General features: G+C 39.0%; 1 protein-coding gene across 5 annotated transcripts in view; it reads left to right on the top strand.

Annotated features, from left to right (window-relative positions):
* Positions 1 to 27,439, top strand: part of LOC126365936 (sideroflexin-2) — a 139,958-nt gene that overhangs the window by 28,615 nt on the left and 83,904 nt on the right. For all 5 annotated transcript variants that reach the window (XM_050008711.1, XM_050008709.1, XM_050008710.1 and 2 more), the window contains one exon: positions 23,944 to 24,142. In XM_050008711.1, the coding sequence (XP_049864668.1) occupies positions 23,944 to 24,142 (199 nt within the window). The remainder of the gene's footprint in view (positions 1 to 23,943; positions 24,143 to 27,439) is intronic.

The following is a 27,439-nucleotide window of genomic DNA, read 5'->3' as shown; positions in this document are numbered from 1 at the left end:
CAGTTTATCCAGGTCCCATCTCCTTAAGTTACCTCCTTTTTGCAGTTTCTTCAGTTTTAATCTACAGGTCATAACCAATAGATTGTGGTCAGAGTCCACATCTGCCCCTGGAAATATCTTACAATTTAAAACCTGGTTCCTAAATCTCTGTCTTACCATTATATAATCTATCTGATACCTTCTAGTATCTCCAGGATTCTCCCATGTATACATTCTTCTTTGACGATTCTTGAACCAAGTGTTAGCTATGATTAAGTTATGCTCTGTGCAAAATTCTACCAGACAGCTTCCTCTTTCTTTTCTCACCCAAAGTCCATATTCACCTACTATGTTTCCTTCTCTCCCTTTTCCTACTATCAAATTCCAGTCACTCATGACTGTTAAATTTTCGTCTCCCTTCACTATCTGAGAATTCCTTTTATCTCATCATACATTTCATCAGTTTCTCTGTCATCTGCAGAGCTAGTTGGCATATAAACTTGTGCTACTGTAGTAGGTGTGGGCTTCGTGTCTATCTTGGCCCATATAAATCTAGCAATTAAAAAAAAATTAAAAAAATAAATAAGTACCCAGCTGATACCCATAGGAATAATAACTTCCCAGTGAAGGACATTATATAAAACCTTTCATTTGGAAATTCTTGATTACTGTTCACCATCTGAGACACTTTCAAGCAGACTGAGCAGAATGATTTGAGAAAAATCATAGAATATCTGTGGTATGCCTCATGGGCTTATTTAGTCATGATGAGAGCATTACACAAATGCTTAACAAACTCAGGTGGAATATGTTAAGAAAGATGCTATGAATTTTTGTTTGGTCCAGGGATTAATATCAACGCAAAGTACATGGTAATATCAACTGACATACGGCATTGCTTTTACATATGATAGCAGTAGTTATTAAGTGAGAGTATCAAAGTAAGTTATAGTATAAAGAGACATAATACGTAATTAATAATATTCTGACAGTTCCAAGTATTAACATTGTAAGTCCAAAAATGGTCGCATTGAGTTACAATGTTTGCCAGAATTATTGTTTCACTATTTTTCTCCTGTATGAAAATCTTATCTCTAACACCGCAACATACACAGCAATACCACTCTTCAGAATATTGTTAAGTCCTCTAAGTAACTCATGCACCTCTGAAAAGAATCACAATTTATGTTTTGATGCTTTTCCTGGGATAATGAAGCATAGTTAAAATTATAACTGTAATTATGACATTTGTACAGGGGATGTTTAGAGCAACATTCGTCAATCTCACTGTTAAGTAGGAAGCATTGTCATCTAGGGTTGCTTGTAGCCAATAATATCAATGCTGATTGTAGACGTAGTCATCAGTACAAGTTTAACCAGTGATTTCGCATAGAATAATAATTGATAAACAGCTGTTTGAATGGGTTTTGAGTTCACTACTTTTATAATTGATATCAGTAATTAAGCTGTTGACTAATCATGTACTAAAGTCAGACATTAACAATAATGAGCATGGTTCTCAAACCAATGAATGAATGCTAATGGATGTAAGTACTCAATTTTTCTTGTATGAACAATGATAAAGAACAGCATTTCATACAGAGAACTGAAAACGGGTAAGAGCACTGGAATTCTGTCAATAGTGATACATAATTGTGTTGTATACAGGTTAAGAATATTTTTCATAATTTCTTGGCTGCATAGTTCTATTTAGTGCCACAAATAATAATTTGCGTTGTTGCAGCAATAATTATTATTTGAAATCACCAATTTCTTTCTACAGGTAGGGAAGCATAATTATAAGGGAATAATTTCCCAGTGGTGCTGGAGGCTGTAGCTCGTGATTTCCAAATGATCATCTCAATAATGGCACAGATTTAGTATCAAAAGGCAAGGTTTTTTATGTATTTTATTTACATTATTGTATCAAGATAATGCTAATTCATAGTTTTGTTCGTTCCACCTATTCTTAGAAAAGCTTTGCTTTTGTATAACTGAAGTGGTGACAGTGGGAAAGTGGGCAAAAATTATTCATTCCTTATGCTTGGATAACAGTGATGACTCTATTGCTATCCTCCCCTTTTTTTCCATAATAGCTGATAGTTTATCACAAGAAAAAGAGAACACAGTTGAAAGGTAAATATAGGAAAGGTGAGGATACAGACTTTGTAGCGCATGTGTTTCAGGAAACAGTATAATTTAAGGATTTAATTTTAAAATTACGCACCTTTATTGCTTAATCCCAAAATATCTGACTCTCTCTGTTAGTACATCTGTCATTTCTTCCATTTTTCCGTTGAGGGTTAATATATTAAGGGTGCCAATATTATAAGGTGAGAAGAATTTGAGAGGAGGAGGAAAACTGTACTGGAGTGAGAATAACAGGTTTGGAAGAAATGGTGTGTCAGTGATGGTGAATAAGAATGTACAAAGCTGTATTGAAAATGTGAGATATATATCAGACAGGATCATAATCTTAAACCTGAGATTCCAAAACGAAACACTAAAAGTAATCCAGATTTACGCACCTCAAGTGGAATGTAGCGAAGAAGAGAAGATGGACTTTGAAAATGTGTTACAAAACCATATAGAGTGTGCTAATATAGTGATGGGAGATTTTAATGCACAGGTATGAAAAGACAGAGGGATTTGAGCAAGTATTGGGATGTTTTGGACATGGAGGCAGAAATGAAGAAGGGGAAATACTCCTGGATTTGTGCCAGAGGAATGGAATGAAAATAGCAAACAGCTGATTTATGAAGAGAGAAAATCATGTTATCACCAGATACAGTTGGTATGGAAGAACCAAGAGTGTAATTGATTATATTCTAGTAGATAGGGAGTGGGGAGATAAAGTAACAAATTTGAATGTAATTCCAAGTGTGAGTGCAGATGGACACCATAGATTATTGGTGGGACAATGGAAAATGAATCAGTGTGTGAAAAATAGAAAACAGAAGAAAGTGATGAGGATACGGGATTGGAAACTGAAGGAGAGTGAATGTGCTGAGAAGTACAGAGAATTAATCACACAAAAATTTCCAAAAGAAGTTTTCTGTGATGTAGAAAAAGAATGGAGTTTATTCAAAGACCCTTTAGTCAAAGCAGCACAAAAAGTATGTGGCAGAACATCTGGAAAGGAAAAAATAAGACAGACAAGGTGGTCGGATGATACCACAATCCGAGCTGTTAGAAGAAAAAATGGAGCATGGAGAAAGTGTTGGAAAACTCAAAATGACGAAGACCATAAAAGATATATAGAGAAAAAGAAGAAGTGCAAAGAAATAGTGGAAACAGCAAAGAAAAAGGCATGGGGAGAGTTTACAAAAAAAAAAAAACTTGAAGAAGATGGAAGAGCAATAAGAAAATGTTCTATAAAATGATGAAAAATAAAAGGAAGGCTTCTGAAGTACCAGTAAAGATGGAAACAGAGGATGGTACCATTATTGAAGATCCAGGGAATATAAAAGATCTCTGGAAAGAACATTTTAAGAAGCTGTTAAACGCTGAGGAGCAGGTACATGAGGAAACAACAAATAATGGAGAAATTGAGATAAGTTGGGAAGCAGAATTAGGACAAATTACACGGGAACAAATGGAAAAAGCTGTGAAGAAGGTGAATGGGGGGAAAGCCCCAGGACCTGAAGAAGTATCAGTGGACATGATAAGAGCATCATGTCCAGTGGGACTGCACCGGCTGTATAGAGTACTATCAAGCATGTGGAGAAATAGTACAATACCTGACGACTGGAGAACAGGAGACATTGTACCCATCTTCAAGAAAGGCAACAAAAGACTTTGTAAAAACTACAGAGGAATAACCCTTATGAGTCATACAGCCAAGATTTTTGAAAGAATTTTACCAAATTGAATAAGTGAAAAGATAGAAAAGCAGCCGAGTGAAGAACAGCATGGGTTTAGGAAAGGAAGAAGCATGATTGACCTGATATTTTCTATCTGTCAACTGAGGGAAAAAAGTTGGGAGTATACAAAAGGGTGATAATGGTTTTTATAGACATACAAAAGGCATATGACTCTGTTAACAGGGAAAGACTCTGGGAAGAAATGAAGAAGATAGGTATACAAGATGGATACATTAATGTAATAAAGACAATGTACAGAGAGCACAATAGTAGAATTAGAACACCACTGGGGAACTCGGAATACTTTGAAATAAGACAAGGACTTAAGCAAGGAAGCATTGTATCTCCTGCACTTTTTAATGTTGTGATGGAAGGAATGAATAGGGCAGTTAAAGATTCAGTAAAAGAAAAAGACAAAAAGATGATTTTTGCAGATGATATGGTAATAAGTGGTGATAAAGAGGTGCCGGTCAAAGTGGCCGAGCGGTTCTAGGTGCTACAGTCTGGAACCGTGCGACTGCTACAGCTGCAGGTTCGAATCCTGCCTCGGGCATGGATGTGTGTGATGTCCTTAGGTTAGTTAGGTTTAAGTAGTTCTAACTTCTAGGGGACTGATGACCACAGCAGTTAAGTCCCATAGTGCTCAGAGCCATTTGAACCATTTGATAAAGAGGTAGATGTACAGTTACAGCTTGATGCGTGGAAGGAAATAATGGAAAGGTATTGATTAAAAATAAATAAAGATAAGAGTGAAGTAATGGTATTTGGAAGAGAGAGAAAGGGATCAACGGAAATATTACCTTGAATGGAGAATCCCTCAAAGTGTTAGAAAGTTTCACTTATTTAGGGAGTGAAATATCTAGGGATGGAAGAATAACTAACGAAATTAATAGGAGGTTATAGAAGGGAGGCAATTTCTACCAAACAATGAAACACTTGATTTGGAATAAGGAAGTTTCAGAAAGAGCAAAACTTCTTATGTATAAGAATTATTACATTCCTATTGTCACCTATGGCGGAGAAACATGGACAATGACAGAAAGTGACTGGAGCAGACTGCAAGCAGAGGAAATGAAACTTCTTAGAGCAGTTAAGGGAAAAACAAGAATGGACAGAGTAAGGAATGTAGAGATTAGATAGGAGCTTAAACAAGAAAGTATTAGAGAAGAAATTGAAAGAAAGAGATTAAGATGGTATGGGCACGTTAAGAGAATGCATGGGCAGAGACTCCCCAAAATTATGGAAGAACTAAAGATGGATGGGAAAAGACCTAGATGGCGCCCAAGAACACGGTGGAAAATGGGAGTGAGAATATCTGTAGAAAGGAGAGGTGTGACCTGGCAGCAAGTGGAGGAAGAAAAGTGGTGGGAGGACTGAGCCAAATGGAGAGTACTCATCAGCACCCAGACCCGGCTGTAGCTGGAGCGGGATTCGGATATAGATAGATAGACAGACATCTTTATTGCAGGAGAAAACTCCTTACAAGATAATGCGCAACCCTTAAACGGTTCTTCACCCATATCCACAGCAGAATGAAATGCAACACCCTCCTCACCAGACACAGTCAGAACACGGTGACACTCAATTGATGAAAGGAAGAACCATAAAATGATAGGAATCAATCCCCATGGATAACAGAGTGAAGGAATCCCTCAACAGAGGTTTGGCACAAATGCTGAAATGTAAGCTAGATGCGATCCCAACTCATGCTAACTGAAATGTCATAACAAATTAACACAAGGAAACAGGCAGAATATCTTTTAACAGTTTTGGCATATGGGAGATCATAGCAGACAGTGAAAATTCATCTGTCAACATGTGATAAATGTTAGTGGTAAACAGACCTGAAATATACCTGACTCAAGAAGAAAAATTTTGAGACTGTATTCTCTAACAGTTTATGGCAATAACATTAAGGTATGGCAGAAAATGTTTCTGCATGCCATTACAAATATATGGGTGAGGACTGCCATGAAAAAGCTGGGAGCAGATGGAATTTTGTTGCCTGATATGAGAGGAAAGCATTTGAAAAGGGGAAATACAACACAACCTGAAATACAGGAGTCATTGTGAGAGTGTATAACAGCTTCAGGTTTGTAGAGTTACTTTACACAAGCAAGGAAACATGCTGAAAGTACCTTGATGCTGAATTGAGTATTGAAAATGTGCACAGTATGTACCAAGAATGGATCAAGGAAAGTAAATATGTCTCCTTGAACCCTGCCACATTAAGGCAACGCATTGATATGTTCAACCAATAATATAATTTGTCATTCTTTCACCTAAAAAGGCTAAGTGTAAACTATGTGAGCTTTACACTACTTCTTCTGGAGAGGAGAAAGCAAAGCCAGCAGAGAAATTCGCCTCTCACGTTGCAAATTAAGCTATTGCCAGGGAACTGAAAGAAAAAAAACAAAGTCACTTCAATCTCAGACAGGTCTACGTGTGCATGTTTTGATCTGCAGAAAGTATTGGCTACTCCTCAGTCTGATATGAGCCTTATTACTTCAAATGTAAATATTCCAGCTTCAATTTCACAGTGTATGACATGGAAAAATAGGAAGGACAGTGCTATGTTTCACACGAGGCCATTGCCCATGTGATCCAAATGAAATAGCTAGATGTCTTTACCATTTGTTTTAGATGAAAGCTGGTGAAGGTAGCAAAATATTCAAACTCTATTCGGATAGCTGCAGTGGAAAAATAGGAACAGAGTCGTATTTTCTGTGTTTGTCATTGCAACTAATAAGTTTGGCATATCAATCACAGATCACTTTCTAGAAAGGGGGCACTCCCAGAATGAAGGTGACTCAATGTACACTCTGATCAAAAGAAGGACCAATCCTCATATGTTCTGGATCAGTGATTCATCTTAATTAGAATGAGTAATGTCACTGGCAAGCCATACACAGTTAATGAAATGAGTCAGGACTTACTTGAAAGTGGTGCAGAAGCAATGGTGGCTGTACAGCACCAATAAAAATAAGCTGATGTGGAGTGAAGTATGGGACATTGCTCTCTTAGAAGGATGACCTTCTGAAGTGTACTTCAAGTACAATTATCAGGAAGAAGAAAGGTGTATCTTTGTCCAGAAGCAATCTAGAATGAAGGTAGCTATCACCCTGCGATATCCGTGAACAAGTATATCAGGGGTTCTTGCCGGTCAGCAAACAGAGGCTGAAGGATCTCTCGTCCTTATAAGACAGCTAGTGCACCCCAGCTGCTTATCTTCACTTTTATCAAAGTCTGGGTTCAGCACAAACTGGTACAGCAGCATATACTGATGTTGATGTATCAAATACTGCTGAAAGAGGATGTCTTATGAAAAGTGCATAAGATAATCATAATACTTATTTTCCCAGTTTCTGTTATCATGAAGCTATATTAGCATAACTTACAACAGAAATATACTGTAGTTTTTTCCAGAGAAAAACATTGTAAGACCACAATGCCCATTTTTTAATACAGACAGAGCATATTAGTATAGAATATTTAAATTTTTATTTGTGAAGTTTCAATAAAACTGAAATAAATTTGGATTTATTCTGTTCATTTTAAACTTTTTTTGCTTCTCCTGTAAAGCTGACAATGTGAAGTTATGATGTTAGTAATTGGAACTGCTGATTTGATAAATGAGGTTTACTTGTTATGCTGCTCCAGTAATTCAGAGAGAGAGAGAGTAGAAGCACTTGTGAAGCAAGAACTGTTTCAACTTTACCTAAAATGTATTTAATGTCTGTATGTATTTTAAGAAGAAGGTGTACGGTTATGTAACATAACTGCAGTATGTATACTCCTTTTCTGCGTAAATTTTGTACTTTATGTGTTTACATGTAAATTAAGCTTCCACTAGTTTCACACTTTAGATTCCACAGTCATGAGCAAATGTTAGCACTGTTCACACAATAGTTTCGGCATATTTCACTTCGCTATCATGTTAGTGCCTACCGACTTCACTGATTTGTAAATAAAAGTTTTGAGTTGTAACTGATTAATATATTCAGTAAAAGGTCACATGCACAAACTAATAATATTCCTGATAACAATAATAATGTCCCTAATGGAAACAGCACTATTAGTAGTTTAGAGGCCACCTCTGTGGTAAGTTCCAAGTAAAATGGTCTATTACTCTGACTTCCAAACACCAAAAGTTAATTGCTCACCTTAAAAGTGGAAAATAATCTCGCCACTTGCCACACAGTTTTGTCAACATTACGGGCGGCACACAAACACTTACTTCCATGAAAACTAAGTGATCCAAGATGGTTGGTGTACAGTCCCTCTACATCTACATCTACATGGATACTCTGCAAATCACATTTAAGTGCCTGGCAGAGGGTTCATCGAACCACCTTCACATTTCTCTATTATTCCAATCTTGTATATTGCGTGGAAAGAATGAACACTTGTATCTTTCCATACAAGCTCTGATTTCCCTTATTTTATCGTGGTGATCATTCTGCCCTATGTAGGTCGGTGTCAACAAAATATTTTCGCATTTGGGGGAGAAAATTGGTGATTGGAATTTCGTGAGAAGATTCCGTCGCAACGAAAAATACCTTTCTTTTAATGATTTCCAGCCCAAATCCTGTATCATTTCTGTGACACTCTCTCCCATATTTTATGATAATACAAAACATGCTGCCTTTCTTTGAACTTTTTTTATGTACTCTGTCAGTCCTACCTGGTAAGGATCCCACATCGCGCAGCAGTATTCTAAAAGAGAACGGACAAGCGTAGTATAGGCAGTCTCCTTAGTAGGTCTGTTACATTTTCTAAGTGTCCTTCCAATAAAACACAGCCTTTGGTTAGCCTTCCCCACAACATTTCCTGTGTGTTTTTTCCAATTTAAGTTGTTTGTAATTGTAATACCTAGGTATTTAGTTGAATTTACAACATTTAGATTAGATTTATTTACCTTGTAACCAAAGTTTAATGAGTTCCTTTTAGTACTCATGTGGATGACCTCACACTTTTCGTTATTTAGGGTCAACTGCCACTTTTTGCACCATTCAGATATTTTTCTAAATCATTTTGCAGTTTGTTTTGATCTTCTGATGACTTTATTAGTCAATAAATGACAGCATCATCTGCAAACAAGCAAAGACAGCTGCTCAGATTGTCTCCCAAATCGTTTATCTAGATAAGGAACAGCAAAGGGCCTGTAACACTACCTTGGGGAATGCCTGAAATCATTTCTGATTTACTCGATGACTTCGTCAATTGCTACGAATTGTGACCTCTCTGACAGAAAATCGAAAATCCAGTCACATAACTGAGACGATATTCCATAAGCACGCAATTTTACTACGAGCCACTTGTGTGGTACAATGTCAAAAGCCTTCTGGAAATCCAGGAATACGGAATTGATCTGAAATCCCTCATCAATAGCACTCAGCACTTCTTGCGAATAAAGAGTTAGTTGTGTTTCACAGGAACGATGTTTTCTAAACCCATGTTGACTGTGTGTCAATAGACTGTTTCCTTCGTGGTAATTCATAATGTTCGAACACAGTATATGTTCCAAAATCCTGCTGCATATCAACGTTAATGATATGGGCCTGTAATTTATTGGATTACTCCTACTACCTTTCTTGAATATTGGTGTGACCTGTGCAACTTTACAGTCTTTGTGTATGGATCTTTCGTTGAGCGAACGGTTGTATGTGATTGTTAAGTATGGAGCTAATGCGTCAGCAAACTCTGAAAGGAACGTAATTGGTATACAGTCTGAACCTGAAGACTTGCTTTTATTAAGTTATTTGAGTTGCTACACTAGTCCGAGGATATTTACTTCTACATTGCTCATGTTAGCAGCTGTTCTCAATTCAAATTCTGGAATATTTATTTCATCTTCTTTTGTGAAGACATTTCGGAAGGCTGTGTTTAGTAAATCTGCTTTGGCAGCACTGTCTACAATAATATCTCCATTGTTGTCACACAGAGAAGGCATTGATTGTTTCTTGGCGCTAACATACTTCACATACGACCAGAATCTCTTTGGATTTTCTGCCAGGTTTCCAGACAAAGTCTCATTGTGGAAACTGTTACAGGCATCTCCCATTGAACTCTGTGCTAAGTTTCGAGCTTCTGTAAAGGATCGCCAATCTTGGGGATTTTGTGTCTGTTTAAATTTGGCTTGCTTGTTTTGTTGTTTCTGCAACAGTGTTCTTACCCGTTTTGTGTACCAAGGGGGATCAGCTCCGTCGTTTGTTTGTTTATTTGGTATAAACCTCTCAGTTGCTGCCAATACTATTTCTTTGAATTTAAGCCACATCTGGTCACACTTATATTATTAATTTGGAATGAGTGGAGATTGCCTCTCAGGAAGGCATCAAGTGAATTTTTATATGTTTTTTCGTATAGGTATATTTTTCACTTATTTTTTGAGGATTTGGGGATTACAATATTCAATCTCACTATGACAACCCTGTGTTCACTAATCCCTATATCGGTTTTGATGCTGGTTATTAACTCAGGATTATTTGTTGCTATGAGGTCAAGTGTGTTTTCATAACTGTTTACTATTCGCGTGGACTCATGAACTACCTGCTCGAAATATTTTCAAGTTCCGTAGGACCAAATTGAAGAGCAAATCTCCAAGGTCTTGGAACGTGTCAGTACATGAAATTACAACATAAAACTAATAACAGATAAAAATAAAATGTTTATGAACCTGAAAAAAGTCAAGCTATAAGTTTAAGTAAATTCAATCAACAAGAATAAGCTTAATTTTACAAGGATTTCCTTGACAGAATAGAGGGAGTGACCCATGAGGAAACTCTTCAGTTTCAATTTGAAAGTGCATGGATTACTGCTAAGATTCTTGAGTTCTAGTGGTACCTTATTGAAAATAGATGGAGCTGTGTAGTGAACACCTTTCTGCACAAGAGTTAAGGAAGTCCAATCCAAATGCAGGTTTTATTTCCGCCAAGTGTTAACTGAGTATAAGCTGCTTATTCTTGGGAATAAGCTAATACTGTTTACAAGAAATGACAGTAAGGAATATATATATATATATATATATATATATATATATATATATATATATATATATAAAACAGAAAGAAACTTCCACATGGGAAAAATATATTAAAAATAAAGATTCCAAGACTTACCAAGCGGGAAAGCGCCGGCAGACAGGCACATGAACAAAACACACACACAGAATTACAAGCTTTCGCAACTGGCAGTTGCTTCGTCAGGAAGGAAGGAAGGAGAGGGAAAAATGAAAGGGTGTGGGTTTTAAGGGAGAGGGTAAGGAGTCATTCCAATCCCGGGAGCGGAAAGACTTCCCTTAGGGGAAAAAAAGGACAGGTGTACACTCGCACACACACACACACACATATCCATCCGCACATACACAGACACAAGCAGACATATGTCCCCTAAGGGAAGTCTTTCCGCTCCCGGGATTGGAATGACTCCTTACCCTCTCCCTTAAAACCCACACCCTTTCATTTTTCCCTCTCCTTCCTTCCTTCCTGACGAAGCAACTGCCAGTTGCGAAAGCTTGTAATTCTGTGTGTGTGTTTGTGTGTTTTGTTCATGTGCCTGTCTGCCGGCGCTTTCCCGCTTGGTAAGTCTTGGAATCTTTATTTTTAATATATATATATATATATATATATATATATATATATATATATATATATATATATATATATATATATATATTGAGAAGCCAGTGTCAAAATATCCAGATTCATGAACAGGGGTCGACAAGAGGTTCATGAACTTACACCACTTATTGCCCAAACCACCCGTTTCTGAGCCAAAAATATTGTTTTAGAATGGGAAGAGTTACCCCAAAATACAATACCATAAGACATAAACAAATGAAAATAAGCAAAGTAGACTAATTTTCGTGTCAAACGTTCACTCACTTCAGATACCGATCGAATCATAAAAATGGCAGCATTAAGTCTTTGAAAAAGATCCTGAATATGGGCTTTCCATGACAGTTTACTATCTATCTGAACACTTATAAATTTGAACTGTTCAGTTTCACTAATCGTATGCCCATTCTGTGAAATTAAAATGTCAGGTTTTGTTGGATTATGTGTGAGAAACTGTAAAAATTGTTTCTTACTGTGATTAAGCATTATTTTATTTTCTACAAACCATGAACTTATGTCATGAACTGCACTATTTGAAACTGAGCCAATGTTGCACGCAACATCCTTTACTACCAAGCATCAGCAAACCAAAATATTTTAGAGTTACCCGTAATACTAGAGGGCATATCATGTATATAAATAAGGAACAGGAATGGCTGCAGCACTGATCCCAGGAACACCCCCCACATGACTGTACCCCACTCAAACTCCACATCACAGCCATTCTCAACACTGTGAATAATGACCTTTTGCTGTCTGTTGGTAAAGTAAGAGGTGAACCAATTGTGAGCTACTCCACATATTCCATAATGGTCCACCTTCTGGAGCAATATTTTGTGATCAACCCAATCAAACACCTTAGTTAAATCAAAAATTTGCCTAGTGTTCAAAACCTTTTGTTTAATCCATCCAGTACCTCCCAGAGAAGAGAGAATGTAGTGTTTTCAGTTGCTAAACCACTTCTAAAACCGAACTGTACATTTGATAGCAAATCATGTGATATAACATGATCAATTATCCTTACATACACAGCCTTTTCAATAACTTTAGCAAACAGTGATGGCATAAAAATAGGTCTAAAATTGTCTACCTTATCCCTTTCTCCATTTTTGTGAAGTGGCTTTACTACTCAGTACTTTAATCATTCAGGAAACTGACCATCCCTAAAGGAAAAATTACAAATATGGCTAAATACAGGGGTAACATGTGCAGCACAGTACTTTAATATTCTGCTAGGCACTCCATAATATCCATGAAAGTCCTTAGTCTTCAGTGATTCAGTTGTTGACTCAATCTCAGCCTTGTCTGTATCACAGAGGAGTATTTCAGACATCAATCTTGGAAAGGCATTTGCCAGAAGAGTTACATGATTCCCTGTAGAAACTAAATTTTTATTTAATTCACCAGCAATGCTCAAAAAAATTATTGTTAAATACTGACTTATATCTGATTTATCAGCAACAGGAATATTTTACTACGAACTGACTTTATATCACCGACCTTGTGCTGCTGACCAGACACTTCCATCACTACTAACCATACGGTTTTAATTTTATTCTGTGAATTAGCTATTCTATTTGCATACTTCATACTTTTTGCCTTCCCAGTAATGTTTTAAGCACCTTACAGTATTGTTGGTAATGCGCTACTGTATCTTGATTGTGATTACTCTTAACATTTTGATATAATTCCCACTTTGTTCTACATGACATTCTTATTCCACTAGTCAGCCTCACAGGCTGCCTTTTACTGCTAGTACCCCATTTAGAACATTTTAATGGGAAGCAGCTCCCAGTGAGCATGAGAAATGTGTTAAGGAAAGCACGACATTTGTCATCTATGTTATCGTCGTTATAAACTTCCTGCCACTCTTGTTCTTATTTTCTCCTTTCATCAATTAAATTCAGTATTTCTTCTGCTACCCAAAGATTTCTACTAGCCCTCGTCTTTTTACCTACTTGATCCTCTGCTGCCTTCACTACTTCATCCCTCAAAGCTACCCATGCTGTGTTTCTTTCCCCCATTCCTGTCAGTTGTTCCCTTATTCTCTCCCCGAAACACTGTACAACCTCTGGTTTAGTCAGTTTATCGGGGTCCCATCACCTTAAATTCCCACCTTTTTGCAATTTCTTCAGTTTTAATCTACAGTTCATAACCAATAGATTGTGGTCAGCGTCCACATCTGCCCCTGGAAATGTCTTACATTTTAAAACCTGGTTCCTAAATCTCTGTCTTACCATTATATAATCTATCTCATACCTTCTTGTGCACCTTCCAATGTGCGTTCACCACGATGTCGCCAAACACGGATGCGACCATCATGATGCTGTAAACAGAACCTGGATTCATCTGAAAAAATGACATTTTGCCATTTGTTCACCCAGGTTCGTCGTTGAGTACATCATCACAGGTGTTCCTGTCTATGATGGAGCATCAAGGGTAACCACAGCCATGATCTGTGAGCTGATAGTCCGTGCTGCTGCAAACGTCATCGAACTGTTCGTGCAGATGGTTGTTGTCTTGCAAACATCCCCATCTGTTGACTCAAGGATCGAGACGTGGCTGCACGATCCGTTACAGCCATGCGGATAAGATGCCTGTCATCTCAACTGCTAGTGATACGAGGCTTTTGGGATCCAGCACGGCATTCTGTATTACCCTCCTGAATGCACCGATTCTGTATTCTGCTAACAGTCATTGGATCTCGACCAACGCGAGCAGCAATGTTGCGATGCAATAAACCGCAATCACGATAAGCTACAATCCGACCTTTATCAAAGTCGGAAGCGTGATGGTACGCACTTCTCCTGCTTACACGTGGCATCACAACACCGTTTCTCTGAAAAGCTGATCATTTGCATATCACAGCATCTTCTTCCTGTTGGTTAAATTTTGCATCTGTAGCACGTCATCTTCGTGGTGTAGCAATTTTAATGGCCAGTAGTGTATTTAAGTGGTGATCAGATATACCAATAATTTCAGAGTCAATGCTTATAAGCAGTTCACTAAGTTTATCTCTAATACCCCTTATATTTTGATGAAATATGCTAATGCCTTCTCTGCTTGGAAACATGGCTTCCTCTGAAGGTGAGCCCTTAGTTAGATGGTCTCCCTTTCAAGTGGGTGTACCTATCAGCTGACTTCAATCTAAAAAAAAAGTCCAATCCAACTACTACAGGAATTTTTCCACAAGTGATCCCACCTCCACCCACTACACTGTCACATATAAGCTTTGCCTGCCTCCCCTTCCCATACCTATCGAGGTGCAGGCCTTGCCTGGTGAAACCCGATCTACTGATGGACCCAACTGGCACTACTGAAATGTGACCCATGCCCTCTCCCATCAGTGCCTTCTCCAGCCCCATGTTAACACACCTAATAGCCGCATTAAGATGAGGCCAATCATGACACTGAAACAGTTGCATGAAATGCACATTAGTGCCGCCAGTTTGAGTAGCTACCTTTACCAGGTCACCACCTACATCTTATTCCCCTTCCCTGTCAAGACTGTTCCCTACTCCACCCACTATCATTACCTGGACTTCCTTCATAAAATTCCTACATAACCTGAGCTAACTCTGCCCTAGGCTTCACAGTGCTGGTGACCTGGTACTCACTCCCCAACACTTCCTGCAACTGCTGGCCCACACCTCTACCATGAGAACTACCTAGCAGCAGAACCGTTCCATCAGTTACTACAGACTATAACCTCTCTAACAGGAAATCGCAAATCCAGTCACATAATTGAGATGATATTCCATAAGCATGCCATTTTATTAAAAGTTGCTTGTGTGTTACAGTGTCAAAAACCATCTGGAAAGCTTGAAATACAGAATCAGTTTGAAATCTCTTGTCAGTAGCACTCAACACTCTGCGTGTGTAAAGAACTAGTTGTGTTTCACAAGAACGGTGTTTTCTAAATCCTTGTTGACTATCTGTCAATAGACCGATCTCTTCAAGGTAATTCATAATGTTCGAACACGATATGTGCTCCAAAATCCTGCTGCATATTGACATTTATGTTATGGGCCTTTAATTTAGTGGATAGCTCCTATTACCTTTCTTGAATATTGTTGTGACTTGTGCAACTTTTCAGTCTTTGGGTACAGATCTTTTGTCAAGTGAGTGGTTGTAAATGATTGTTAAGTAGGGAACTATTGCATCAGCATACTCTGAAAGGAGTGTTGAGTTGCAGATATGCACAGCATAAGCTTTCGGCCAATAAGGCCTTTGTTGGAAAGAGACGACGCACACCTGCCCCTTTACCACACGGTGCCCTGCTCGTCACTGTTGATGCCACCTCTCTTTACTCTAACATTCCTAATGCCACTGGCCTTACCATTATTGAACACTACCTTTCCCAATGCCCAATGGATACCATACCAACAACCTCATTCCCAGTTGCTGTGAGAAACTATATCCTCACCCACAAATACTTCTCCTTAGAAGGCATTAACTACAAACAAATCCGGGGTATGGCTGTGGGCACGTGCAATGCACCATCCTATGCTAACCTGTTCATGGGCTATCTAGAGGAATCCTTCATAATCACCGAGAATCCTAAACCCCTCACTTGGTTCAGATTCATTGATGACATCTTTGCGATCTGGATTGACGGCGAGGGCACCCTATCCTCATTCCTCCAGTACCCCAACAGCTTCTGCCCCATTAGCTTCACCTGGTCCTACTCAACCCAACAAACCACTTTTCATAGATGTTGGCTACATTACGAGAGCTGCTATATATATTTCTGGCCTAATAATGAAAATACGAATATTTATCAACGAAAATGGTTTATTGTTTTTCAAAATATTCTCCATCAAGATTTATACACTTTTGCATGCGCTCAAACCAATATTCGAAGCACTTTTTCCACTCCGATTGAGACACCTCCAAAACATGGTTTTTGAATGCTGCAACAGCATCTTCTGGCGACGAAAATCGTTGACCACGCATTTTTTTCTTGATGTGTGGGAATAAAAAGAAGTCATTGGGTGCCAAGTCAGGGCTGTACGGCGGATGACCCATCACTTCGACGTTTTGGCCGGTCAAAAAGGCGCTGGTTTGAGCCGATGTGTGACAGCTCGCATTGTCATGGTGCACAATGATTCGTCTTCTCTTGTTCATTTTTCGAATTTCTCCGAAGACTTCAGGCAAACAAATGGTGGTGTACCACTCAGAATTGACCGTCCTACGTTGCTCAAACGGAACAGTCGCCACATGACCAGTTTTGCCGAAGAAACAGGCGACCATTTGCTTCGAAGTGCTTCTTCCACGAACAACTTTCGTTGGATTTGGCTCATCTTGGAAGACCCACACGGTCGATTGCTGTTTTGTTTCGGGCTCATACGCATAGATCCATGATTCGTCACCTGTGACGATCTTATCAATGTCTTTTGAAGCACCGCGATCGTATTTTTTCAGCATTTCTTTACACCAATCCACACGAGCTTTCTTTTGAGCGATTGTCAAATTGTGCGGGATCCAACGAGAACAAACCTTTTTTACGGCCAGGTGTTCATGCAATATCGAATGTATGCTGGTGGGAGAAATGCCTAGGCATGCCTCTATCTCACGGTATGTCACATGACGGTCTTGCATTATCAGTTCACGTACGGCATCGATGTTTTCTGGCACAACGGCTGTTTTTGGACGACCTTCACGGAATTCGTCTTTGAGCGAGCGTCGACCACGATTGAATTCGTTGTACCAGTTTTTCACAGTGCTATAGGATGGTGCTTCGTCGCCATACAAAGATTTAAGTTCATCGATGCACTCTTGTCGTGATAATCCACGTTGAAAGTTGTGAAAAATGATCGCACGAAAATGTTCACGAGTTAATTCCATTTTTGTGCCAAATTGATTTCTTCAAGTCCCTGTAAAAGAAAAAAAAATTGTCGTAAGTCAAAAAGTTCTGAGTACATTTATGCTAAAAAATGTCAAACTTTCCAATGGAAATGTCAGATTGCACCTGGCAACACTTAGTGTTGCCAAGGCCAGAAATATATATAGCAGCCCTCATAGTACCTCCATCCATATCAAGCCTACTAACCATATACAGTACGTCCACTTTGACAGCTGCCTCCCATTCCATACCGAGAAGTCCCTTCCATACACCCAGTGGTTGTCGCATCTGCAGTGACAAGTGGTCTCTCTCAAAATATACTGAGGGTCTCACAGGGGGCTTCACAGACCATAATTATTTTCCAAACCTTGTGCAAAAACAAATCTCCCTTGGCTTATCTTTCTAGTCTCTCACAATCTCCCAAAATCTCACTGTCTGGCCACAGAGGAGCATTCCCCTTGTAACTCGGTACCACCCAGGACTGGAGCAACTGAATTACATTTTCCGCCAGGGTTTCGACTGCCTCTCATCATGCCCTGAAATGAGAAATGTCCTGCCCACTATCCTTCCCACCGTCCCACAGTGGTATTGCACTGTCCACTGAACTTACACAATATACTCATTCATCCCTACACATCCCCTGCTCCCAACCCCTTGCCTCATAGCTCATATCCCTGTAATAGACCTAGATGCAAGACCTGGCCCATACATCCTCCCACGACTATCTGCTCCAGTCCGCTCAGAAACATCACCTATCCCATCAAAGGCAGAGCTACTTGTGAAACCAGTCATGTAATCTACAAGCTAAGCTGCAAACACTGTGCTGCATTCTATGTGGACATGACAACCAAAAAGCTGCCTGTCCGCATGAATGGCAAACTATGGCCAAGAAACAAGTAGACCACTGTGTTGCTGAGCACAGCCTGCACCATATGGATCCTTCCCACAAGTACCATCTTTTCTGAGCTGCACTGATGGAACTTTCTGTGCAATATATCCTACATTCCCGTAACCCTCCTGGCCTCAACCTTCATTAGTCATTTTTCTCACCCATCCAGCCTCTTCCTTGTTCTCATTCTAGCATACAGCCCTCATTCCACCAACACACTCTGTATTTGTACTTCTCCCTTTTTCTGCACCCCTCCCCCCTCCTCCCCTGCCTTCTATCTAACATCCCAACTGCTGCCCTACCGTCTCTCCACCTGGTCCTTTGTGCTCCCCAGCAGCACTTCATTGTCCCCCACCCCACCCTGCTATCCCTCTCCCTTCTTGCCCCAGCCTCCTCCATACTCTCACCCAGTTGCCTCTCCCATCATGCACTGCTGCTGATGCTCGCAGTGTGGATTCAGCTGCCAGAGGCTGCAGTCTAGTTGTGTGTGTGCTTTAGTTACTGAAAAATTCAAATCTTGCCTGCTACAGATTTTAGAACATAACCAATAATAGAACATAACATCTGAACTGCGTCTTTTAGATTCTTTGTATTGATTGTTATTTACACTAAAGTCTTGAAACTTGGTACAGCTGTATTATTTCATCAGTGTAATCAAGTGCTGTAATTAGAACTTCTTATAAGAAAAGCAAATGATGCTTAATCTATTATGAATAGGGAAGTTTTGATTCCAAATTTAGTTTTTAGTAAATTACTTGAAAACTAATATAGATAGCTTATTGGTATTATGTATTTATTGATTTTATATCAAACTGAGACTACATACGAATTCTCACCTTTCTGAGTCTAATATTTAGTGCCTTCAATTTTTCGAAAAAAAAAATGTCAATTTTAACCAAAATATTGCTCTAATATCAAGTTGAGCATTGTAACTTTTGATTGTGACATACACTTCACCCTATTGCTCTAATATCAAGTTGAGCGTTCCAACTTTTGATTGTGACATACACTTCACCCTCTGAACAATTGTCAGCTTTCTAGCTTCATTATTTAGCATCATTTATTTTTTTTCTTAAAATAATATTTTTAGTGAAACATATTCATTTGATCATTCTGAGACTCCACACTGTTAATATTAATATACTGAAGCATACACTGACAAAGTTTGGAAAAATTATTTCAATTTGTAATTTCGCTCTTAGGTTTATGGTTCACTCCTTTGTTAAGCACAGGTGTTTTATGTTGATGTGGTGCCGGCAAATTCGCTCGCCTCTGTATCTCTCGCAGTTGTACAGTCCTTGTTTCACCACAATATGATTGGATCCATCTGTTAAACTTGCTTCTAATTCCGTAATTACTTAACTTCTGCTCCATTTCGTGGTCTCTGATAAACTTAGGCCAATGGTGGGAGCAGTGATCATTGTATGATTGTAAATAAACAGTCTGGGTGTTTCATCTTGCTGTACCGGTGAAGTGGTCAAATTATATGCCTTTTGTAAGTGACAAATGTTGGTAATTCTTACCATCTCTCTCTAAGCCATACGGCAATGTCTTTCCCAGTTTGATGTAGAGGTATGCCTCAGACAATGCTCTAAAGTGAAGATATCACATATCAACAACAAAATGAACACCAGCATTCAAAAGGCAGAAATTGTGTACATATACCAACCTACTATCAATAGTTGAGGCAGTCAGTCACAATATTTATGTAAAAATGAACAGTATTTCCAATGAAAGTGTGTGCAATTCTTCAAGATTAGAAACACTGATGGGTAGCGACTATTGATGACACCCTGCAAATTTATATAAACGCTCAGTATGCTTTTGTAGTGAAAATATTGGGTGAGGCAAAAAGGATTTTTTATATTTGTAAATAAAATAGAAAGAAACTTCCACATGGGAAAAATTTTAATTTTGTGTGTGTGTATTTGTGTGTTATTTTATTGTGCCTGTCTACCGGTGCCATCCCTCTTGGTTAGTCTTGGATTCTTTGTTTTAAACTTCCACATGGGAAAAATATATTAAAAACAAAGATTCCAAGACTTACCAAGCGGGAAAGCGCCGGTAGATAGGCACCATAAATAAAACTCACAAACACACACACAGAATTTCTAGCTTTCGCAACCGATGGTTGCTTCTTCAGGAAAGAGGGAAGGAGAGGGAAAGACGAAAGGATATGGGTTTTAAGGGAGAGGGTAAGGAGTCATTCCAATCCCGGGAGCGGAAAGACTTACCTTAGGGGGAAAAAAGGACAGGTGTACTCTCGCACACACACACACACATATCCATCCGCACATACACAGACACAGGCAGACATTATGCTTGTGTCTGTGTCTCTCCTTTAAAACCCACATCCTTTCGTCTTTCCCTCTCCTTCCCTCTTTCCTGAAGAAGCAACAGTCGGTTGCGAAAGCTAGAAATTCTGTGTGTGTGTGTGTGTGTGTGTGTGTGTGTGTGTGTGTGTGTGTGTGTGTGTGTGTGTGTGTTTTATTTATTGTGCCTATCTACCGGCGCTTTCCCACTTGATAAGTCTTGGAATCTTTGTTTTTAATATTTTTTTTCCCATGTGGAAGTCCACATGGGAAAAATATATTAAAAACAAAGGTTCCAAGACTTACCAAGCGGGAAAGCGCCGGTAGACAGGCACAATAAAATAACACACAAACACACACACAAAATTTCGAGCTTTCGCAAGCGGCAGTTGCTTCGTCAGGAAAGAGAAAGAGGGAAGGAGAAGGAAAGATGAAAGGATGTGGGTTCCTTCCCTCTTTCCTGACGAAGCAACCACCGGTTGCGAAAGCTCGAAATTTTGTGTGTGTGTTTGTGTGTTATTTTATTGTGCCTGTCTACCGGCGCTTTCCCGCTTGGTAAGTCTTGGAACCTTTGTTTTTAATATATATATCTAAAGATGATGTGACTTACCAAACGAAAGTGCTGGCAGGTTGGTAGACACACAAACAAACACAAACATACACACAAAATTCAAGCTTTCGCAACCAACGGTTGCTTCATCAGGAAAGAGGGAAGGAGAGAGAAAGACGAAAGGATGTGGGTTTTAAGGGAGAGGGTAAGGAGTCATTCCAATCCCTGGAGCGGAAAGACTTACCTTAAGGGGAAAAAAGAACAGGTATACACTCGCATACACACACATATCCATTCACACATACACAGACACAAGCAGACATTTGTAAAGGCAAAGAGTTTGGGCAGAGATGTCAGTCGAGGCGGAAGTACAAAGGCAAAGAATTGTTGAATGACAGGTGAGGTATTAGCGGCGGCAACTTGAAATTAGCGGAGGTTGAGGCCTGGCAGGTAACGAGAAGAGAGGATGTACTGAAGGGCAAGTTCCCATCTCTGGAGTTCTGACAGGTTGGTGTTAGTGGGAAGTATCCAGATAACCCGGACGGTGTAACACTGTGCCAAGATGTGCTGTCCGTGCACCAAGGCATGTTTAGCCACAGGGTGATCCTCATTACCAACTCCTTTGGTTCCATCAGATTCATCTGGTTCTACTCCAAATCCCATGCCACGTTCCTTGACGTTGACCTCCACCTGTCCAATGGCCAGCTTCACATGTCTGTCCATATGAAACCCACCAACAAACAACAGTACCTCCATTATTACAGCTGCCACCCTTTGTGTGTCTATCAACCGGCTAGCACTTCCGTTTGCTAAGTCACATCATCTTTGTTTTTAGATATATTTTTCCCATGTGGAATGTTTCCCTATATATATATATACCATTAGTTACACTTCAAAAAACAAATTTAGTTACAGAATAATACTCAAATGATGTTGCCATGTTACTGCTTGAAAACAATGCCTCACAGGTGGCAGCCATTTTCGGCAATGCATTCCTCAAGCCGCTCTCAGACGTTGTCTTTCACTCACTTCCACACGAACTGTTTCCTTCAGTTCTTCAAGTGTATGTGGTTTATGCCCATATACACATGACTTGTAGGAACCCCACAAAAAGCTGTTGCACATGGACAGGCCTGGAGAATGAGGAAGCCAACTAATGTCACCAAACCGGGAAATGACGCAGTCATGAAGAACAGTCCAAATAGCTTCCATTGACATTCCTGCTGTATGAGCTACGGCCCCATCCTGCTCAAACCAAATTCTCCTGATAGGAATACATTTTATTTGTAGTTAAGTTAGGAAGAATTCAGTGATCATCTGTCTATAATGTTCTGAGGTTATGGTTACAGTGTTCCCTTTATCATCTTGGAAAAAGTATGGACCAATAACATCTATACCTGTCACAGCAGACTGAGCAGTCATTTTGGAACTATATAATGGTCTCTCATTGGATTTTCAGTGGCCCAATAATGACAGTTCTGATCCTAGATCAATATGCAAAATACAACTTACTGAATGATTACTGAGATGCAGTTCAGCAGAATGTCTCCTAGCAGATTGACCAGGATTACAGACTGAACTCTTTCAACATTTTCTGCAGCACGTACTAAGTGAGGAGCCCCTGGTGGTTTTCTTTTCATCACTGTTCCACATAAACAAAATGATTCAACCCAATGAAAAAAGATGTTACAAGTGGGAACCCTATCATGTCTCATAAGACTGAAATGGCGATCAAACTCGTGCTGAACTGCAACGACAGGCTCATTATTACGCACAAAACTATTGTAAGCAAACCCGCGGTGCTGCACAGCCAAAGGATCCATGACCTCAACTAAACAAAATGGCAGGAGCTACCAAACACATAATCACATCAGTCCTCCCCATTCCTACTGCCTGAGCCTGAATACTGTATGTTCTAAAAATGTCCATCCTTTCTCTCTCACCCTATACAACAACACAATAGTGATAATCATGATGGCTTCTTAACTATGTAGGAAAGCTGGCTTCTTACCTGCTGCCACCCCTCTCCTCTCCCCTCCTGTAACAGTAGTACTTCAGTTCTTAACCCACTATGTTGCTCACAGTTTTGGTTTCATTCATACTTCCTTTATATATAACTTATCGGATCCCCACTTGCTTCTCAGCTTTTTGAAAGCCTTCGGTTGTTATAATTCCATTATCTGTTTCTCAGTTGTCTTGTTCGTTTTAATATTTCTTAATTCTTCCACTTGAGCCCCCAGCAATCTCATATTTTCCTGTTATTTCCGCTCTTTTTCCACAATCCACTGGCTAAATAAGTAATGCATTTGATATGTTTTGTTCATTTGTATATGTGTTGTTGCTTGGCTAGCTAAATATTTCATTAACAATATAGGAAAAGGTAGATTCCTATTTACTGTAAAGATGACAAGTTAAGTTGCAGACAGGCACAATTGAAAGACATTTACACATAAGCTTTCGGCCACAGCCCTTGTCAGAATAAGAAAGAAAACACACACCATTTATTCACAAAAGCAAGCACATGATGCGAGCACATTGTGAGATGCCTGAGGTGTGCTTGCTTGTGTGATTGAATAGTGAGTGTTTCTCTTTCTTTTTTTGGTTAACAGCTTATTTGTAAGTTTCTTTTAGTTGTTACTGTCTGCAGCTTAACGAGTCATCTTTTCACTAAGTAGCATTCTATCTTTTCCTATATTGTGAATATTCCAGCCTGGAGTTTCCATTGTTTGAAAACTTTATTAAATTTTTATTGGACTGTTGTGTATATTTTGGGCTCATTCCTTTGTAGATTGTTGATTAGGTTAATGTAAATCTGTGTTATGTAATAACTTTATTATATCTCTTTTAAAATAACATTTTAATCAATTCTGCCCCATTGTTCTTCTCCAGGACATCCACTGCGGTAGTATTTTGGCAGTGGGTGAACCAGTCGTTCAATGCTCTTGTTAACTACACAAATAGAAATGCAAATTCTGATGTGACAACAACACAGCTAGGTGTTGCTTATGTGTCAGCAACTGCATCAGCTATGATTACAGCTGTAGGATGCCGTACATTCTGGGAGAAACGAGCCAGCTCCCTCTTGCAGGTATTGCTATGCATCAGTATATATCCAAAAACTATTTTTGTAGTTTTAATGTCACAAACTTATCAGTTGTGTTGTAGCAGATCACACTTCTACGTGTGACTTATTTCTAATTATGTACATGGTGTCACAGGTGGAATGGTCAGTATTGAAGGATACCACGAGAACAATTATTTGAAGCAAAAAAGTCTAGTAAACATGGGCTCTAAAATGCATTTCTTAAGAACTGTGAGCACTTCTTCAGATTCAGTATTGTGAAACAAGTCTCTCCTGCTGCAAGCTCTTCCCTTTCATGTTTGTGGAGGAGGTAGTATATACCAAACAAGAAAAAACCGTCTCTTTTACTTGGGTTCTAAAATGTAACAGTATTATGAGAAGGAAATTTGCTGTTCAATATATAGCAGAGATGCTGGGTCGCAGATAGGCACAACAAAAAGACTCTCAGAGTCATGTGTGTCTATTGTTGATGAAGGTCCATGGCTGGAAGCTTTAATTGTGAGAGTCTCTTTGTTGTGCCTATCTGCGACTCAGCATCTCATCTGTATGGTGAGTAGCAACTTTTCCTTAATATAATATTGTTACATTCCATCCTGGATTTTCCATTGTTTGATTTTGCCCATCCTGGATTTTCTATTGTTTGATTTTTGGGTTCGAAAATGGACATGTTAAGTGTTACGAATATTTGTTCAGTAGAAGAGATGAATTTCACAGTTGTGGAGATGAACAAGTGCTCTTAGCTCTTAATATATGCACTTTAGAAACCATATTTACAGGAAAGTTTTCTTATTTTGGTCCTTACTACCACCTTTGAAAACAAGGAAATCAAGAGCTTGCAGTAAAAGAGATTCGTTTTGCCGCATCAAAGATGCATTTTGACCCCATGTTTACTAGACCTTTTGCTTCAAATGATTGTTCCTATCATTTCCCTGAATATTTAGCATTCTTCTGTGGACACCCTGTATATTAGTGTCATCTGGAATTGGCTGACATGTGCTGTTGCAGTGTCTTTTAATGTTGACTGTTACTAGTTACTGACACCATTCTGTCTGCCTCACATATAATTTTTTTCATAAATGTGCACCATGTTGACAAGGATGTAAAAAGTACATTAGAACAGGTGTGAAGAGAATGAAAATAATAACAGGCTATAGCAAGGACTGAAACTTGTGTAAACTTGTATATTATTGTTCAGTCGGAGTGCACTATCGTCATTAACAGTATAAATTTTTCACAGGTTTGAAAGAAAAGTCTTTCCGTATTCTTGTAAAATCAGAGTAACCTCCTCTCCCCCCTCTTCCCCCCCCCCCCCCACACACACACACAAACTCACATGATTACATGATTCTTTAAAGAATAGAACTACCATGTATAAAACAGCTCCATTTTTTTAAAATGAGCTAGTCTATCATACACCTCAATGTTTAGGGTGTCATATCTCTTTTAACAGTGAGGTGTACAATGATATAATTTTTTCTGTCCTTACAGCGGTGTTTGTAGATATCATCTGCAAAATGTGTTGCAAATAGAATTCGCAGTAAAGCAGTAATAAATTAAAATGTCATGCCTGATGCTGAAATTGTACTGCATCAACAACAAAAATGCAGTTTTCCGTACACTATTTTGTGGGCGTTATCTCTCGGGGCAATACCACATAAAGTGTGTCTATGTCCAGAGAATGGTTAAAGCTATTTATTTGACTACCTTTCTGGAGGAACAGACTATAATAGATCATCAGCTGGAAATGATTCTTACAGAAATAGTAAGAAGCAGTAATAAATTAAAATGTAATGCCTGATGCTGAAATTGTACAGCACCAACAACGAAAATGCAGTTTTCCTTTAACTATTTTGTGGGGGTTATATTGAGAAAAAGTTTCAAAAAGATTTGAAATTATGTGTAAAGTTTGTTGGAAGTCAGTAAGTGCTCTGATTCACAAATAAAGGTTGAATATAGTCTGGGTAATTTGCATGCCATGAATTACACTGCCTCAAGACATGTACACAGTTTCTAACTGTAGAACTTGACTGACTATGTTAAACCATTTGTAAGAATATACCTCTTAATGTAGTAGATAGTGTCGGAAGTTCCATGCGGCTTTTCGCGGATGATGCTGTAGTATACAGAGAAGTTGCAGCATTAGAAAATTGTAGTGAAATGCAGGAAGATGTGCAGCGGATACACACTTGGTGCAGGGAGTGGCAACTGACCCTTAACATAGACAAATTTAATGTATTGCGAATACATAGAAATAAGGATCCTTTATTGAACGATTATATGATAGCGGAACAAACACTGGTAGCAGTTATTTCTGTAAAATATCTGGGAGTATGCGTGGGGAATGATTTGAAGTGGAATGATCATATACAATTAATTGTTGGTAAGGCGGGTACCAGGTTGAGATTCAATGGGAGAGTCCTTACAAAATGTAGTCCATCAAGAAAGGAGGTGGCTTACAAAACACTCGTTCAACCTATACTTGAGTATTGCTCATCAGTGTGGGATCCGTAACAGATCGGGTTGACGGAGGAGATAGAAAAGATCCAACGAAGAGCGGCGCGTTTCATCACAGGGTTATTTGGTAACCGTGATAGCGTTACGGAGATTTTTAGCAAACTCAAGTGGCAGACTCTGCAAGAGAGGCGCTCTGCATAGCGGTGTAGCTTGCTCGCCAGGTTTCAAGAGGGTGCGTTTCTGGATGAGGTATCAAATATATTGCTTCCCCCTACTTATACCTCCCGAGGAGATCACGAATGTAAAATTAGAGAGATCCAAGCGTGCACGGAGGCTTTCAGACAGTCGTTCTTCTTGCGAACCATACGCGACTTGAACAGAAAAGGGAGGTAATGACAGTGGCACGTAAAGTGCCCTCCGCCACACACCGTTTGGTGGCTTGCGAAGTATAAATGTAGATGTAGATGTAGAATGTGTAGATTATGACATCATTATAATTTTTTTAGCATTTTCTTAGTAATTATATGAAATACTGGAAATCAAATTCTTGTTACCCCTGGAAATTATTAGACAGATAAGTGTTACTGGGACCTGGTGGCTGATTTTGCTGTTTAATAATATAGCCTGAGTCAGTAATCTTTCTGTGATAATGTGTGCACCCATGGAGCGTTAAATACTCTAGCTGATTATTTTCTATCCACAAATCACTTTAGAATGACATTAGTCATAATTAGAATTTATAGGCATGTTCTGAAGCAGTTGTTCTACCTGCTTGTGTTACAGATCGACAATTATATAGACTCACCAAATTCATCATTGTTATATAAATTTTGATTTGTCTAGATTCCA

This window comes from Schistocerca gregaria, chromosome 4 (genome assembly GCF_023897955.1).
Source record: "Schistocerca gregaria isolate iqSchGreg1 chromosome 4, iqSchGreg1.2, whole genome shotgun sequence".
NCBI classification, from domain to species: Eukaryota; Metazoa; Arthropoda; class Insecta; order Orthoptera; family Acrididae; genus Schistocerca; species Schistocerca gregaria.
This window is presented reverse-complemented; position numbering and strand designations above follow the sequence as displayed.